The 14,582-nt window shown below is 38.0% G+C and overlaps 1 protein-coding gene across 1 annotated transcript in view; it reads right to left on the bottom strand.

Annotated features, from left to right (window-relative positions):
* The window catches only part of CFAP54 (cilia and flagella associated protein 54), a 242,110-nt gene that overhangs the window by 91,227 nt on the left and 136,301 nt on the right, over positions 1-14,582 (bottom strand). Inside the window, exons 39-42 of the mRNA XM_081818984.1 lie at positions 12,459-12,512; positions 7,010-7,217; positions 4,842-4,921; positions 3,088-3,257 (exon numbers count right to left, since the gene is read on the bottom strand). Of these exons, the coding sequence (XP_081675110.1) occupies positions 3,088-3,257; positions 4,842-4,921; positions 7,010-7,217; positions 12,459-12,512 (512 nt within the window). The remainder of the gene's footprint in view (positions 1-3,087; positions 3,258-4,841; positions 4,922-7,009; positions 7,218-12,458; positions 12,513-14,582) is intronic.

The following is a 14,582-nucleotide window of genomic DNA, read 5'->3' as shown; positions in this document are numbered from 1 at the left end:
CTGAATCAGTGTGTCTCAAACTTTTTTGTTTAGCTCAGCACTCTTTATATCCTTAAAAATTATTGAGAATCCCCAGAGCTCCATCAATATTTACCATATTGGAACTTTAACTTCATTACTATTTATTAATTCACTTTAAAATAAAGACAATAAACCCATTACATGTTCACATCAATAATGCATTTTTATGAAAACATTTATATTTCCCAAAACAACAACAAAAATGGTGAGAAGAATGCATCATTTTGCATTTTTGCAAATCTCTTTAATGTCTGGCTAAATAAGAGAAAATCTACCTAATAGAAGACTTTCATATCTACTTCTGTGGTCTGTTGTGACATATTGTTTTGATTGAAGTATATGAAGAAGACTAGGCCTCACAGAGATAGCTGTTGGAAATAGGAAGAGTATTTTCATATCCTTTTAAAATAATTGTGAATATTCTTCTTTGATACTATACCAAAATGTGACAAGTGATAGTTTTTTAAAAGTCTTTTGCAATGTGAAAGCTAATACCACACACTGATGAAATTTCCTCCTCTGTTACATTATAACCTATTGGTCTATCTTGTTACCCAGGATTTTGGAACATTATCCACTGGTGATGTGGAAAATATTAACTCCCTGAGTTATGTAAATCCCCTTGATGTTGAAACATTTCTTTATATAATTTTTAAAAATGATGCTTGTTAATCTTAATTACCACCAATCTCATCAGAACAATTATATAAGCATTAGAAAACTGTCAAGCTCCGATGGACTCTGAAAAACAAACATGGTTCTAGAGGGGAGGGGGGTGGGAGGATGGGTTAGCCTGGTGGTGGGTATTGAGGAGGGCACATTCTGCATGGAGCACTGGGTGTTATGCACAAACAATGAATCATGGAACACTTCATCTAAAACTAATGATGTAATGTATGGGGATTAACATAAGAATAAAAATAAAGAAAGAAAGAAAGAAAAAGAAAACTGTCAAGCTCATGGTGACAAATAGAAATTTTCCAAAACTCTCATTTCCCTACAAAAGTTCAGATTTTATCATTAGCAACAAATACTATTTGTTGTTTTCCTAGAAGTGGCATGTTCATTTTGCTCATTTTCAATAAAATGCCTGTCAAATACCCAAGTCTGAAAAACCAGTTTGTCAGTTGGTTTTTCAAATAAAAACGGTGTTCCAAGAGACAAACTGCTTGTTTGGCTCTCATTTCAATCACGTATGTGTTCTTCCCCAAGACAACCACCAGACTTTGGTATGCAGCAAAGATGCTTTAGGTGTATTTCCCATTTAATATTTCCACAGAATATTAAATATATATTCAAGGATAGGGATTTATAAATGTAACAGATTCTACTGGTTCATCAAAGGCATTCTTAAATGAAACTAGGCCTTTTTTTTTAGGTAGGTTCCATGCCCAGTAATGAGATCAAGAGTTGGATGCTAACCGATAGCGCCACCCAGGCACCCCTGGCTTTTTTTCTTTTTTTTTTTTTTTAATTGCAAGTGTGCGGCAGTAAAGAATGCAACGACCACTAGTATGGTTTGGTGCCACTGGTGTGATTCCCAGTGAGATGCCAGGAGCATTGGTGCAAATAACAACACAATGAAGATGGTGAATGACATCGTAGTTTTGTTATAAAAATAGTTCTGACCATACAGTTCCCCCTGAAAGGGTCTTGGAGACTCCCCTCGAAATCTGCAGACCACATTTTGAGAGTCACCGCTCCAAAATGGACTAAATGGATTTTTATCACTGTTTAGAAACCACAAAAATTATAAATGTCCAAAAATCTACACTGCTCTAGCATAAAATCAAATTTAGATGTGGTTAATCATGGGATGGTCTTCGGTCAAGGCTCACACTGATAAGACGGTTGTATGTTTCTAATCAAAGCAAAGTGAGATTTCTGCTGAATTGATTTCCCCTTTGCAAAAGCTACAGCTAGGCTTCTCCTTTTTCTCACAAAGAAAGCAGCTGGGTTTTCTTATCTGCCTGCCCAGATGTGGGGCAGAAGGGGGAGTGGTGGGGCTTGAAAGCTGTCAGCCATTGAACATCAAATTGGAGACATACTCTTTATTATAACCACACAATTTTAAAACGATAGCTCCTTCTCCTCCCCCTGTCTCTACTCCCAATATCTCCGTATCATGTATCATTTTTGACCATACTATATAATTTACTTGCTTATTAAGTTCATAGTTTATTGTCAGCCTTTATTACCTCTTATAAACTCCATGAGGGTAGGGTTGTTTTCAATATTGTTAAATATTTTGCCTATATAGTATATATCCAGTATTGGGATATTGATATATATTTCAAGAACCTAGAACAGTAACTAGCATATTGTAGGTCCCCAAAATCATTTTTTGAATGAATTAATGAATGGTAAGATAATAAACTTGTGCATTATTCAAAGAATCATTACTGAAATGTCAGACAGCCGCATGATAGAGGTATTTACCACAAATGACATGAGAAGTTCTTGAAAATATAGGTCTATATATTTTTTATTATCCCACTTAATTGTTTATATATCTTTCAGCATATGGATACAGGAACTATATTCTATTCATCTCTATATCTTCAGTGTCTAGATCAGAACCTAACAGTGAAGTAGTTAAAGGATACTGGTTGGGTAAATGAGTGAATCAATGAACAAGTCAAATGAAAGATCTGACACTAACAGTTGCATAACATTTAAATAATCATCTACCCAAAACTGTTTCTTAAATGGTTTAGTAAAACATAATTCAGAAATTGTTACTTTTTAATAATAGAGCTTGTTTTTAATATTAACTATACTGCAGTTAAAATCAAAAAATAAAAAATACATAAATTAAATTAAAAAGCAAAGCTCTCTTAATTTGTTCATTCTCTGTATAAAACATCCTAGCTGTATGCTTTAATAAAGCAATCATTTTGTTTAGAACTGTAGTTTTAAGGGTAATAATATATGAAAACTCCCCTGAAAAAGAAAATACAAGTAAGCTCTATTAATACTGGAATTTATAAAACGCACATAAGATTTAGGTATATCTGACAAATTAGGGTGAGGAAGAAATTCTCTTCTGTGCCTGAAGAGACTCACCTGTATGCCGCCCGGTGTCTCTGCAGGGCGATTGCCGCCAGCTGAAGCCTGGCTTCCACCACAATCTCCAACTCACCAGCAGAACACTGAGAGAGGTTCTTGTGGCCTGGATGCTCTATCTCTGACACAAGAAAGTTTAGTCTGTCCTCAGCTTCTGTCAGTAGAATTGACTAAAGAAAGAGCACCACACAATCACGTAAGTTCAGAAACAATACAAGTAATATCTCACCCTTATTCATCCAGGTGTTTTTCATGTACTGAGAAAAGTAACAATGAATGGAAGACCAGATAGGAAATCTGAACATAATCATCAGAGAAGCGTGCTCAGCAAACAGGAAAAAGGCAACAGGAAGTGGAAAGGAGAGTAACGGCAAGAGTAAGCATGTATCACAGTTACCCTTTATTGTATGCACAGCCAATGCTCATTACTCACAGTATTTAAACTCTTCTATAAAGTGGCTGCAAATACTGAATTAGCAAATACTGAAGCATTGCTCCTAGAGGTAATACAAGGATAGGTTCCTGTGGGCCTCGGGTCACAACATTTTTGCCAACTGATTCACACATAACTTTGTTTAATGTGTGTTTATATTTAAGGACACATTATTTAATAAATACCATAAATTCACTAACCTTGAACTAACAGCTCTAAAACTCAAGCCTGACGTTTATCTAACACATTTATTTTCTCCATAAAGCACATCACAGCCTTCTTACATTTAGGAATACTAAACAGTATTTCAGCACTATGCTTAGGGGCCATTTCAAACAGTGAAATCACCAACGAAAAGCACAAAAATGCAAAAAAAAAAAAAAAATGTGGCAATAAATAGACCATGGAAAGGATACTTGTTTACAGTATGAGGGTAGAAACAAACAGAGCACTGCCTTGTCCAACTCAGCTGGGAATGTGTGTGTTGGGCAACTCAAATTTTTCTGTGCTCTGTGATGTTCACAAATGACCACAAATGAGCCATGAGTATCAATACTGGAGTTATGAGTAAATTTTAGCAGATAGGCAAATTAGCAATTACTGAATCTGGGAATAATGAGAATTGGCTGTATTTCAAGTTAAACTATGGTCATCTAACTGGTAATGTGAAGATAATGAGATTTTACAATTGACAATCAATAGTAAATAGCAGCCTGGCATGGCAGAGGAGAATGGGACCAGCCAATCTTTCAAGAAACAGGTCTCTAAAAACTTGTTTGTACAGTAAATATTATATAAGTACTAGGACACCTTAGTATAATGGTTAAGAACACCATCTGTATTTTATTAGTTGCGTGGCATTAGTGAATTTTTTTCTAAGCCTTAATTTTCTCATGGTTCAGCACAACATAGTTCAAAAATGATTAATACCTACATCACAGAGGTGTAAGAATTAATCATGCAAAGTGCCTGTCATGTAGTAAGCACTGAATAAATGGTAACGGTTTGTGTTGCTGTTGTCATCACTCTTATTATTAGGAAATGAGAAACAGGGCGTGGAATACTCAAATCTCATCAAATAGTGAATCATATTTTCCACAGTGCCTTAATCAGGTTGTAAAGTCAAAGTCTGACAACCTCTGGGCATCTAATTTTCTCATGAGAAGTAGGCTCCATCTCTCGCCTCAATCCATGCTTATGCAAGAAAAGCTACTCGGTCTCCTGAGAGCAAACACAACCCTGAAAGTGAGCCTGTTCAGGGCTTATTAGTGGACATTTTGGTAACCAATTTAGTATGATTTGAAAAATCTTCCAAACTTACCTTCACTGTGCTAAAAGTGAAGTCATCTTTCATTTTTACAAACTGACCAAGTGAGCTTCCATCATCCTTTAAATATAGCTCTGTAAGACAGAAAATTTTGGAAGAACCAAGGATATCTGTGGTTAACTTAAATATTAATTCTAGTTTACAAAACTCATCATGAGTTGGGAAACCATCCATAAATTTCATATTTTAAAAAACCCACAATGATAACTGGAAATACTATTTTATCAAATGGTCCCTAAATATCATATATTCAAAGATTGAGGATGATTTTTTACAACACATCAGACAATTCTGAAAGGATCTTTAGGATGCTTGATGATATTCTTTAAATTACTGGCTACTGATACAGAGTAATGGTTCCTCCCCTGGACCACTGGGGAGGACCCTTTCAGGTCCCCAAAGTATTTTGGGTCTTCCAGATATTTATAACATTTCAATAAGATCTCCTTGGAAATGTCAGTTCTATTGATTTGCATAAGCCTCTCATACTGAGAGCAGAGAGTGAGACCATTTGAAATAGCACAGTCCACTAGATCCACAAGTATCTCAAAATACCGAACCACAATCTGAAGGTTGTCCTTATTCTGAGCCAGGGAAAACTGAGATAATTGAGATCACAGACTCTGCCTGCTTTAGTAAACCTGACTTCTAGAATATAGGAGAGAGAGAAGAAAAAAAAAAAAAAAACCACGACTGGGAATTACTGCAAAAAATACCCACCTAAAGAGACTAAACTTGTCAAGGAAGAAAAGGAAGTCTAAAATAACATGGAATTGAATACCCTTGCCTTCCCCTCTTCTTCCAACTCCTACCTACCTGGCTCTTCTCCTAAAATAGGGGGCTCTGGAGTGAGAGGTCAGCTGAGTATGAAAGAGGGCTTAAGAATTGGGAAAGGCCCAGCAGAAAGATCTAGGGCTGGGTTTTCTCCCCTAAGGGAGAAACTAAGGAAGAGACAGAGAAAGATAGAAATAAATGCCTGGAGACTGGTATGAAAGAATCCTGGGAGATGTATCTGAACATGAGAGATGCTAGGAAGAGTGTGATCCACATTTTCCTTCTGCTCTCTCTGCCTCTGAGTGACCCTGGTGCTTCTCTGTGTGGCCCTCCTAGGTAGTAACCTGCTCCTCCTCTTGGAGGGTTAAATAACAAACTAGATTTTTAGTGGCCATCATCTCCTGATCTGTTGGCCTCATCACACCCAAATAATAATAATAGGAGTTACATTTTAAAACAGAGCCAATATTACTCCAGTATCCAAACTGGACAAAGATACCACAAGAAAAACTACAGACCAGTATCTATAATGAATAAGGATGTAAAATTCTTCAACAAAATACTAGCAAATGGAATCCAGCAACATATAAAAAGAATTTCTACACCATGACTAAATGGGAGTTAGCCCAAGAATGTAATTACTTTATTACACCATATCAATAGAATAAAAAAAATAGAATCATCTTAATAGATGCAGGAAAAGCACTTAATAAAATCCAGCACCCTTTTAAAATAAAATCATTCAACAAACCAGGAATAAAAAAGAAATTTCCCTGCCTGATAAAGAATATCTATAAAAAATCCACAGTTAACACCATACTTAATGGTGAAAAACAAACTATTCTTAGGGCAACATCCAAAACAGTTGAAAAATACATACATACGATGACCTACAAATCCCATACATGGGCATCTTATCCCATAGAAATATACATTATATGATATGGATATGTAACACTTCAACACTGTTCCCTAGAAATTGATGTGAATGCACATCAACAGTAGAATGGTTGAATAAACAATGATATTCACAGCATAGAATACTATATAACCAGAGGAGCAGAACAAACAAAGCAGTTGACTTGAAGTGGTTTTAGTGAAGTTTTTCTGGGTAAGAAACACAAGATGCAGAAAAATGTAAAATATGTCATTTTATAAATAAATGACAAGTCCTATTTTGTACACATATATATGAAAAAGTATATGAATACTGACATGTATGAATGGATATGGATACGCATGTACCTGACATGTGCGTCATGAAGTGAGATTAGAGAAAAATATGGAATATATACTAGACTGTTCATATGGATTATTGGGAGTGGAGTGGGAACAGTTGGAGAAAGAGGAGAAAGGAAAACAAGCAAAAAAATAAAACAAAAGATTACCTTTCAAGTTTGGAAGGTTGGCTCTACTCTTCTCAGAAGTAAGTCCATGGTAGATTGTTTTCATTGAATTTTCTGGGACACAATTTATTGTTGCAGCCACACTTATTAAAAAGTATGCTTTAACAAAAGAAAACTTATTTAAAAGATGTTCCTGGCCAAGTGTAACCAGAATTACAGGCAATCCTTTACTTATTAATTCATCAAGTGCCTAAAAAAGAAATGAAACAAGAAAACAAGGCAAATCAGTAAAATACTGTTTTCAGGTAATATTAGTTTTCATCCCCTTTTGCATTCCTCATTTGGTGTTAGATGATGGAATACAGGATAGACACGACGTACCATAAGTGACAGGTCTATCGCAAGAGACCTGTAACGTCAGAACTATCCCAGCGGTTCTAAGTGCCTCCGCCCCTCCCCACCAGTTTGTGACCTGGTTCATGAGCCCAGCCCTGCCACATAAGGAGTGAACCTGGTGCTGAGAGCAAGGGAGGGAACATCTTATCAAAATAAAGAACCCACAAAAGCTCATCAGCCATGCACGCCCGGCTATTCTGCTTTCACATGAGTAAATTAGAGGTACTAGGACAGGAGCGGGGGGAAGAATGGGTAGACAAGCATACTCCCTACCCAGCTTAGATTCCAAGCTCAATCATTAGAACTCTGCCTTGTGTACACCCTATTAACTCCCTGGTCCCTCTCCTGTGCATATACACGTCCTTGGCAAAACAGCCATGGTTTGGCTGGACCTTCTTTAGGTGTGCACACTGCAGCTGAAGAAGACTGAAGAAAAGCATGCAGTCAGGCTAAGCCATCCCACTTTAAGATCCGGACCAAACCTCAGTGCTACTTGGTCATCATTCTACATTTTCCCAGTCCATTCACTCTCCCTCTCTCCTAGACAACTATTTCAGGCTCTTTCTGTTTCTAAACCCTGACCCTTCCTCCCCATGCTCCTCCCAGCTAATGACCTTGCTTCTTCTACTTAAGAGAGAAAACTGAAGCAGCCAGAGTAGTGTCCACAGACCCTACAGCTCCATCTCTCCCACCTACCCAAGCAACTGCCCTGCCTCCCTTCCTGCCACTTACGCCATGGATCCTCTCCCCACTGGTCTACTCAGTTATTCTCTCCTACATCATAAATGTCCCCTTGCTGCAGACATTCTCATCAGCACAAAGCCATGCTGTCTTCTCTTCCATCTTAAAAAAACAAAAATTGTCTATACTTTGACCTCCTTCTCCAGCTACTACCCAAATTCTCACTCTCCTTTATAGCAATGATTTAAAGAGTTGTCAATATTCCAATTTCTCTCCTTTCATTTGTTTTTAAACCCACTCATTTCCTACACTAAAACCCTTTAAGGTCACCAATGGCCTATACTTGCCTTAAACCAGTGTTCAATTCTTAGTCCTCATAAGCCATGTTATTTTTAATCTAAGACATCATTATCTTACATGCCAATTAAACCATCACAGGTCCTCAACTATAAAATGCATTCTAATTTCAGAGCTATTAAATGTGAAAAAAGATCCTGTTTAAGACTCAGTGAGTTGTGGTGCTTGATTCATCTGCAAAATATGACGCTATTAATCAATTCCTCTTTTGAAAATGTTTCTCTTAGCTTTCAAGTCACCACATTCTCTTGGTTTCTTTCCTATCCTGTCAGTCATTCCTTTTCAGTCCTTGCAGCTTCCTCTTCTTCTCCTACATTTTTAAACACCAGAGTGTCCCAGGGCTTGGTCCTCTTCCCTTTCCTTACTCCCTCCCTAGATGATCTCTTTTTTTTTTCCCCTTTAGATGATCTTAAACAGGCTCATGGTTTTAATTTCATCTAAATGCTGACGAAATCCTGAGTTTTTCTTTCCAGCTCCAATCTCTCTTCTAAAGTCAAACCAACTTCTGACTCAAATAGTCCACTTGGATATCTAAGAGATATCTCAAACTCACCATGTCCAAAACTGCATTCCTAGCCTCCTCACAACCACACACACACACACATACACATGCACACACACACACACACACACACACACTAAAATATAAGCTCTATGAGGGCTGGGAATTTGTCTGTATTGTTGATTGACTGATGTGTTTGATTGACAGCACTGAAACAGTACCTAGCACACAGTAGGCTCAATAGATCAGTTAAAGTGATCCCTTTAAACAGGTAGATCAGGCCACCCCTCTGCTCTAAACCTTCCAGTGGCTCCCCATGCTGTTCAGAAAAAGAACCCAAGTTACAAAGACCCTACAAAGCTCATCTTGAGCTGGCCCCGTTACCTCTCTGTCTCCTACCACTTCCGCATCATTCACAGGGCTCTTAGCCACACTAAGATGCCCCTCACCACCTCACCTGGCTAGGCAATCCTGCCTCTAAGGCCTTTGCACTCACTGCACTCTCTTCCTAGATGGTTCCTAAATTTCCAGATTTCCTAAACTTGCACTGTTACCTGTTTATAAATGCCACGTCAGTGAAGACTAACCTGATTACCTCATTTAAAATTACAACCCCCAACCTAGCCCCAAGCTCCCAATCCCCTTTATGTGCTTCTGGGCTTATTTTCTCCCTTACCATGGTTCACCTTCTAACTTACTATATAATTTACTTAATTATAATGTTTTTTCCCACTAAAATTTAAGCTCTCTGAGGGCTTGGAGTTTGTCTGTTGCTGACTGACTGATGTATTTCTTTGACAGCACCAGAATAGTGCCTTGCACACAATATGCTCTTATTAAATATTTGTTGGATTAACAATATTTGTTAATTAATAATTTCGGATGTTGGGGCTGTCTATTCTAGAAGAGAGGGAAACTATTTGCCTTATGTGAATTAAAAAAGAAAAGTCTCGTTGTTTGGGAGAGTTTGAGGCAACATTGGCAGTGAAGTCTATTGCTGTTGTTGATTCTCTACTCTCTTCTAAAAGGTGAAAATCACTACCTGCAGAAGAACCAGACATGGAACCACACTGAGCCTGAGCAGGCAACAAACTGCGTACTAGGAAAATGGCTGACATTCTCTATCAGGGGGTGGCGAGGGGAGAAACTTCAGATTGGTTGGGGGTGGAAGGGGAGGGGAGAAGGTTTCTCTTCTCTTTTTTCTCCCTAGCAAACAGTGTCTTAATGAGCCTTGACAATTACACACAAACACTTGAGGATCAAAAGAAGATTAATTAGTAATGCTACTTAACACTCATTTCTCTCCCTCTATACAGAAAATATAAAGTGTAATTTGAAGAGTCTTAAGCAGACCAACAGTTCTGTTTTAATTAATTAGCTAATAGAAATCGGCTTTCCATTTTACTGTCAGTTTCTTTTTGTTTAAAAAGAAATGATCAGGCAGACATTCTCTTTATACCCAAAAACACTCCTTAAAAAAGTATTTTTAGGATGTCTTGGAATTTATGACTGGAAAGAAATAAATATTCTTAAACATCCGAAGGTCTTGGAACAATGAAACAAAATATGAATATGTATCTTCCTAACACCGATTCTTTCATTGCAGGCAACTTGCTTATAAATCAAAACAAATTTTAAGGCCAAACAATGAATCATCTGAAGCATAATTAAAAATGAAGTTTGTGGAATAACAAGAATAATGGAAAAGTAGTAAGATTACATTTAATAAAAGGTGGCTATAATGCCTATCAAAATTATGAAAGATAAAACTAAAGCAATATTGAGAAATGTTTCTCAAAATTGTTTAATAAAAATATCTTACTTAATGAAACAGAATGCTGTTTCCTAGCATTTAAAAAAATTAAAACTACGTGCACCTGTCTCTCTACATTGACTAACACCTGGTTGTGTGAATGCCTTACCTGTTTGTAACCCCTTAACCATGGCTGCACTACCACTCCTCCGTTCTAACACTTTCTAGTGGACAAACTGACAAGACTCCTAAGATTTAAAAAAAATAATTTCAAGATATTTAAATGCTACATGGCATGGATGGAGCTAGAGAGTATTAAGCTAAGTGAAATAAGTCAGAGAAAGACAAATGTCATATGATTTCACTCACATGTGGGATTTAAGAAAGAAAACAGATGAACATGGGGAAAAAAAAAAGAGAGGCAAACCATAAAGCAGACTCTTAACTGTAGAGAACTCACTGAGGGTTGCTGGAGGGGAGGCAGGGTGGGGGATGGGCTAAATGGGTGACAGGATTAAGAAGGGCACTTGTGATGAGCACTGGGTGTTATATGTAGGTGATGAATCACTAAATCCCACTCCTGAAACTGATATTATACTATATGTTAGCTAACTAGAATTTATATAAAAACTTGAAACAAACAAAAAATACATTTAAATGCTACTAGGTTATCAAAAGCTTAAATCCTAATCATTCAATTACTGACAAGAACAAACGTATTGAGATGGGCAGTCTAGTCTTTTCTATGTAAAGAATACTGGGATGTTAGAGGAGTTTCTTATGAAAATGCCATATGGGGGTGCCTGCATGGCTCAGTCAGTTAAGCGGCTGCCTTCAGCTCAGGTCATGATCCCAGAGTGGAGGGAATCAAGCCCCGTGTCAGGCTCCCTGCTCAGCAGGGAGTCTGCTTCTCCCTCTGCCCCTTCCCCCTGCTCCTTCTCTCTCTCTCTTAAATAAATAAATAATCTTTTAAAAAAAGTTTAAAAAAAAACAAAATGTCATACTAAAACCTTCCATTAGCTAGCACTACAGTGGTAAGTATATTGCAGTATGAAAATGTGTCAAACCGTTCAAACACCTTAAATTTATACAATGTTATATGTCAATTATGTCTCAATAAAAATTTTTTATTTTTATAATTTTTTTTATTTTCAATAAAGGAAAAAAAGAAAACCACTGACTGAGAGAGGCAGTCTCAGACTGGAGAAAGGATGTGAGTAAAAGCAGTATTGAACAAGTGAGCTAAGAGCAAAACACACAAAATCCTTTTCCTACAATCGAAGTCAGCCATTCTCGTCTAGGTAGTCAAGATAAATATTAAAATTAGATACTTGACATGGCTAGATAAACAAAATGAATACATATACATAATTGAAAAATTTACAAGTAATAACTGATATTTGCTCAATTTGAAAACCAGATCAGTTTCGGTCCAATCCTACCTTGGGCCTCAGCATTGGGAGATAAAATCCCATTATTAGAAATAGAAGAGCATATTATGTAGGAGATTTTCTTTTTCTTTTTCTTTTTTTTAAAGATTTTATTTATTTATTTGACAGAGAGACACAGGGAGAGAGGGAACCCAAGCAGGGGGAGTGGGAGAGGGAGAAGCAGGCTTCCTGCTGAGCAGGGAGCCTGATGCGGGGCTTGATCGCAGGAGCATCTGCTTAACGAGTGAGCCACCCACGTGCCCCTATGTAGGAGATTTTCAAAAACAAGGGTTACACCTACTAAATAGATTGAAATGACTAAAAGTTATCCTTCCTAAACATCCAACATTTATAAAATATTGTTATCCTTACCTGTATATTTTCTTTACTAGTAAGAGGTTTTCCTGAGTCAAATGATTGAAATATCTGTCAATATACAAAACATTAACATTAGAAACAAAAATATTAGTTTTTATATGAAACTGATAATGTGTCCTAAAAGTATTTTAAAAATAATTTTTATTGTAAAAGTAATACATGCTCTAGTCAGAAAAGCAAGTATAGAATAAAGAAGAAAGTAAAAATTCCACATAAGTCAACTTCTTTTAGGTTGTCAATGTTAATATTTTGATGTCTTTACTACCAATTTCTTTTTTATGTATTCTAAATTTTTACTTATATGTATTTGTATTCCTTTTCATTAAATATTATATCATACTCATTTTTCCATGCCATTAAGTCATTTGTAAACCTCAGTTTTATAGCTAGGTAATGTTCAATCCTATGAATGAAGCATAATAACTTAATTCCTTTCCTTTTGTTAGACATTGAGGGGGACTAATTCCCACTTTCATCCCACCATTCAGCCCTAGTTTAAGTAACACGGGTGGCTATTTTGTCTGTATTTCTGATTATCCTCTTTGGATAGATTCCTGGGAGCAGAACTGCTGGGTCATAAGAGTATTAGCACTGAGTATTAGCATTTAGAAGAATCTTTGCCAGTTTGAGATAAAATCATATTACTCTTCAGAGTAACTCTTTTTGTGGTTCTTTTCCTTTGTTGTGAATGACCTGTTATATGTTTGGCTCTAAATACAATGTTACATTAGGAAACATTCCATTTATTTGCCACAGGAGATGTATCTTTGTATAGGGTGCATTCCTTTTGGTACAGAAGGCCCTTTTTTGAAGATGTCAATACTGATGCTCCACCCATAACCTCTCCGTCACCTCGAAGTCACCAGCAGCTTCTGTGGATAGGTTATTCACATATGGACAGTATCCTACTTCAAGTACCTTATTTCTTTGCTTGAGGACGTTCTGTGGCCACAGGAGTATTCAGGAGAGGCTGGGAGTGCAGGGAGCAACCCATTCCAATAAGCATAAGATTGTTCTCCCTGGTCTCTCTGAGGGCCCGGTTGCCCACGCAGGGACATTCATGTTCTCTGTGATGGTTCTCCTCCCTTCTGATCTGACTTTCCCACACACTCACCATTCTCCTTGGAATCACCTCCCAAATATACTACTTGTTCCCAATTCCTTGTCTTAGGATCTGAGGGATTTGAGGAACCTCTAAACCAAGACATCACATATAGCTCTTACTGGAATAAAGTGTTGGTAAGTGTTAATTTTTTTTTTCCTTTTTTGAAGATATCCTGTATCTTCTCTAATCCATTGAAAAGTGAATAACTGAATCCAGGGGAAGACCTTTGGCGATATAATTGGAAGAGAGTTGATGATGGGACTTTAGATTTGGCAATAAGAGCAGAATCCCAATACAAGTATCATGTTAAAAGATAGAGTTTCTGAGGAGAAGGAAAGATGGCAGAGGAGTAGGGGACCCTATTTCAGCTGGTCCCCGGAATTGAGCTGGATATCTACCAGACCACTCTGAGCACCCATGAAACCAGCCTGAGATGTAAGAAGATCTGGATCTCTACAAGCAGAATATCGCAGGTGGTTGGTTTTGAGGTAGGAAGCAGAGAGCCCTGATTCCACGGGCAGATATCAGAGGATAAACGGCAGCAGGAGGGTGCCTGGCCGTGGGGATCCGACACCGCCGGTGAGCAACAGCCTCATGCGCTGGGGATGGGGCACAGACTCGCAGACTGGTGGGAGGGGAAGGACTTTAGGGCAGCCCCCTGGGCGAAAATGTGGAGCGGCAGGGTTGCGTGTCTGAACTGGGAGCGGCTGGTGGTTTTAGCACAAAGGGCAGAGACGTGCTCCGACCTGGAGGCAGGACTGGGGGCGCTGCGGAGGGGCGCACAACCCAGGCCGCTGCAGTTTATAGCAGGACGGACAGAAACGGAGACGGTGTGGCCTGGAGAGCTCACTGAAGAACAGACTGCGGTCTCTCTGCTCTGAGGCAGAGGGTTGGAAACGGTCTCTTCTGCTCTGACTCACAGAAGAGACGCGGAAAGCTGCCAGAGAACAAAAGCCCCAAAAACTGATTTCCGCTGAGCCCATCCCCTGCCACAGGGGGGCAGGGCAACTCCC

This window comes from Leptonychotes weddellii, chromosome 5 (assembly GCF_054177405.1).
Source record: "Leptonychotes weddellii isolate Sample4059 chromosome 5, ASM5417740v2, whole genome shotgun sequence".
Lineage (NCBI taxonomy): Eukaryota > Metazoa > Chordata > Mammalia > Carnivora > Phocidae > Leptonychotes > Leptonychotes weddellii.
Note: the sequence above shows the minus strand (reverse complement) of the source record. Positions and strands in the feature narration are given on the sequence as shown.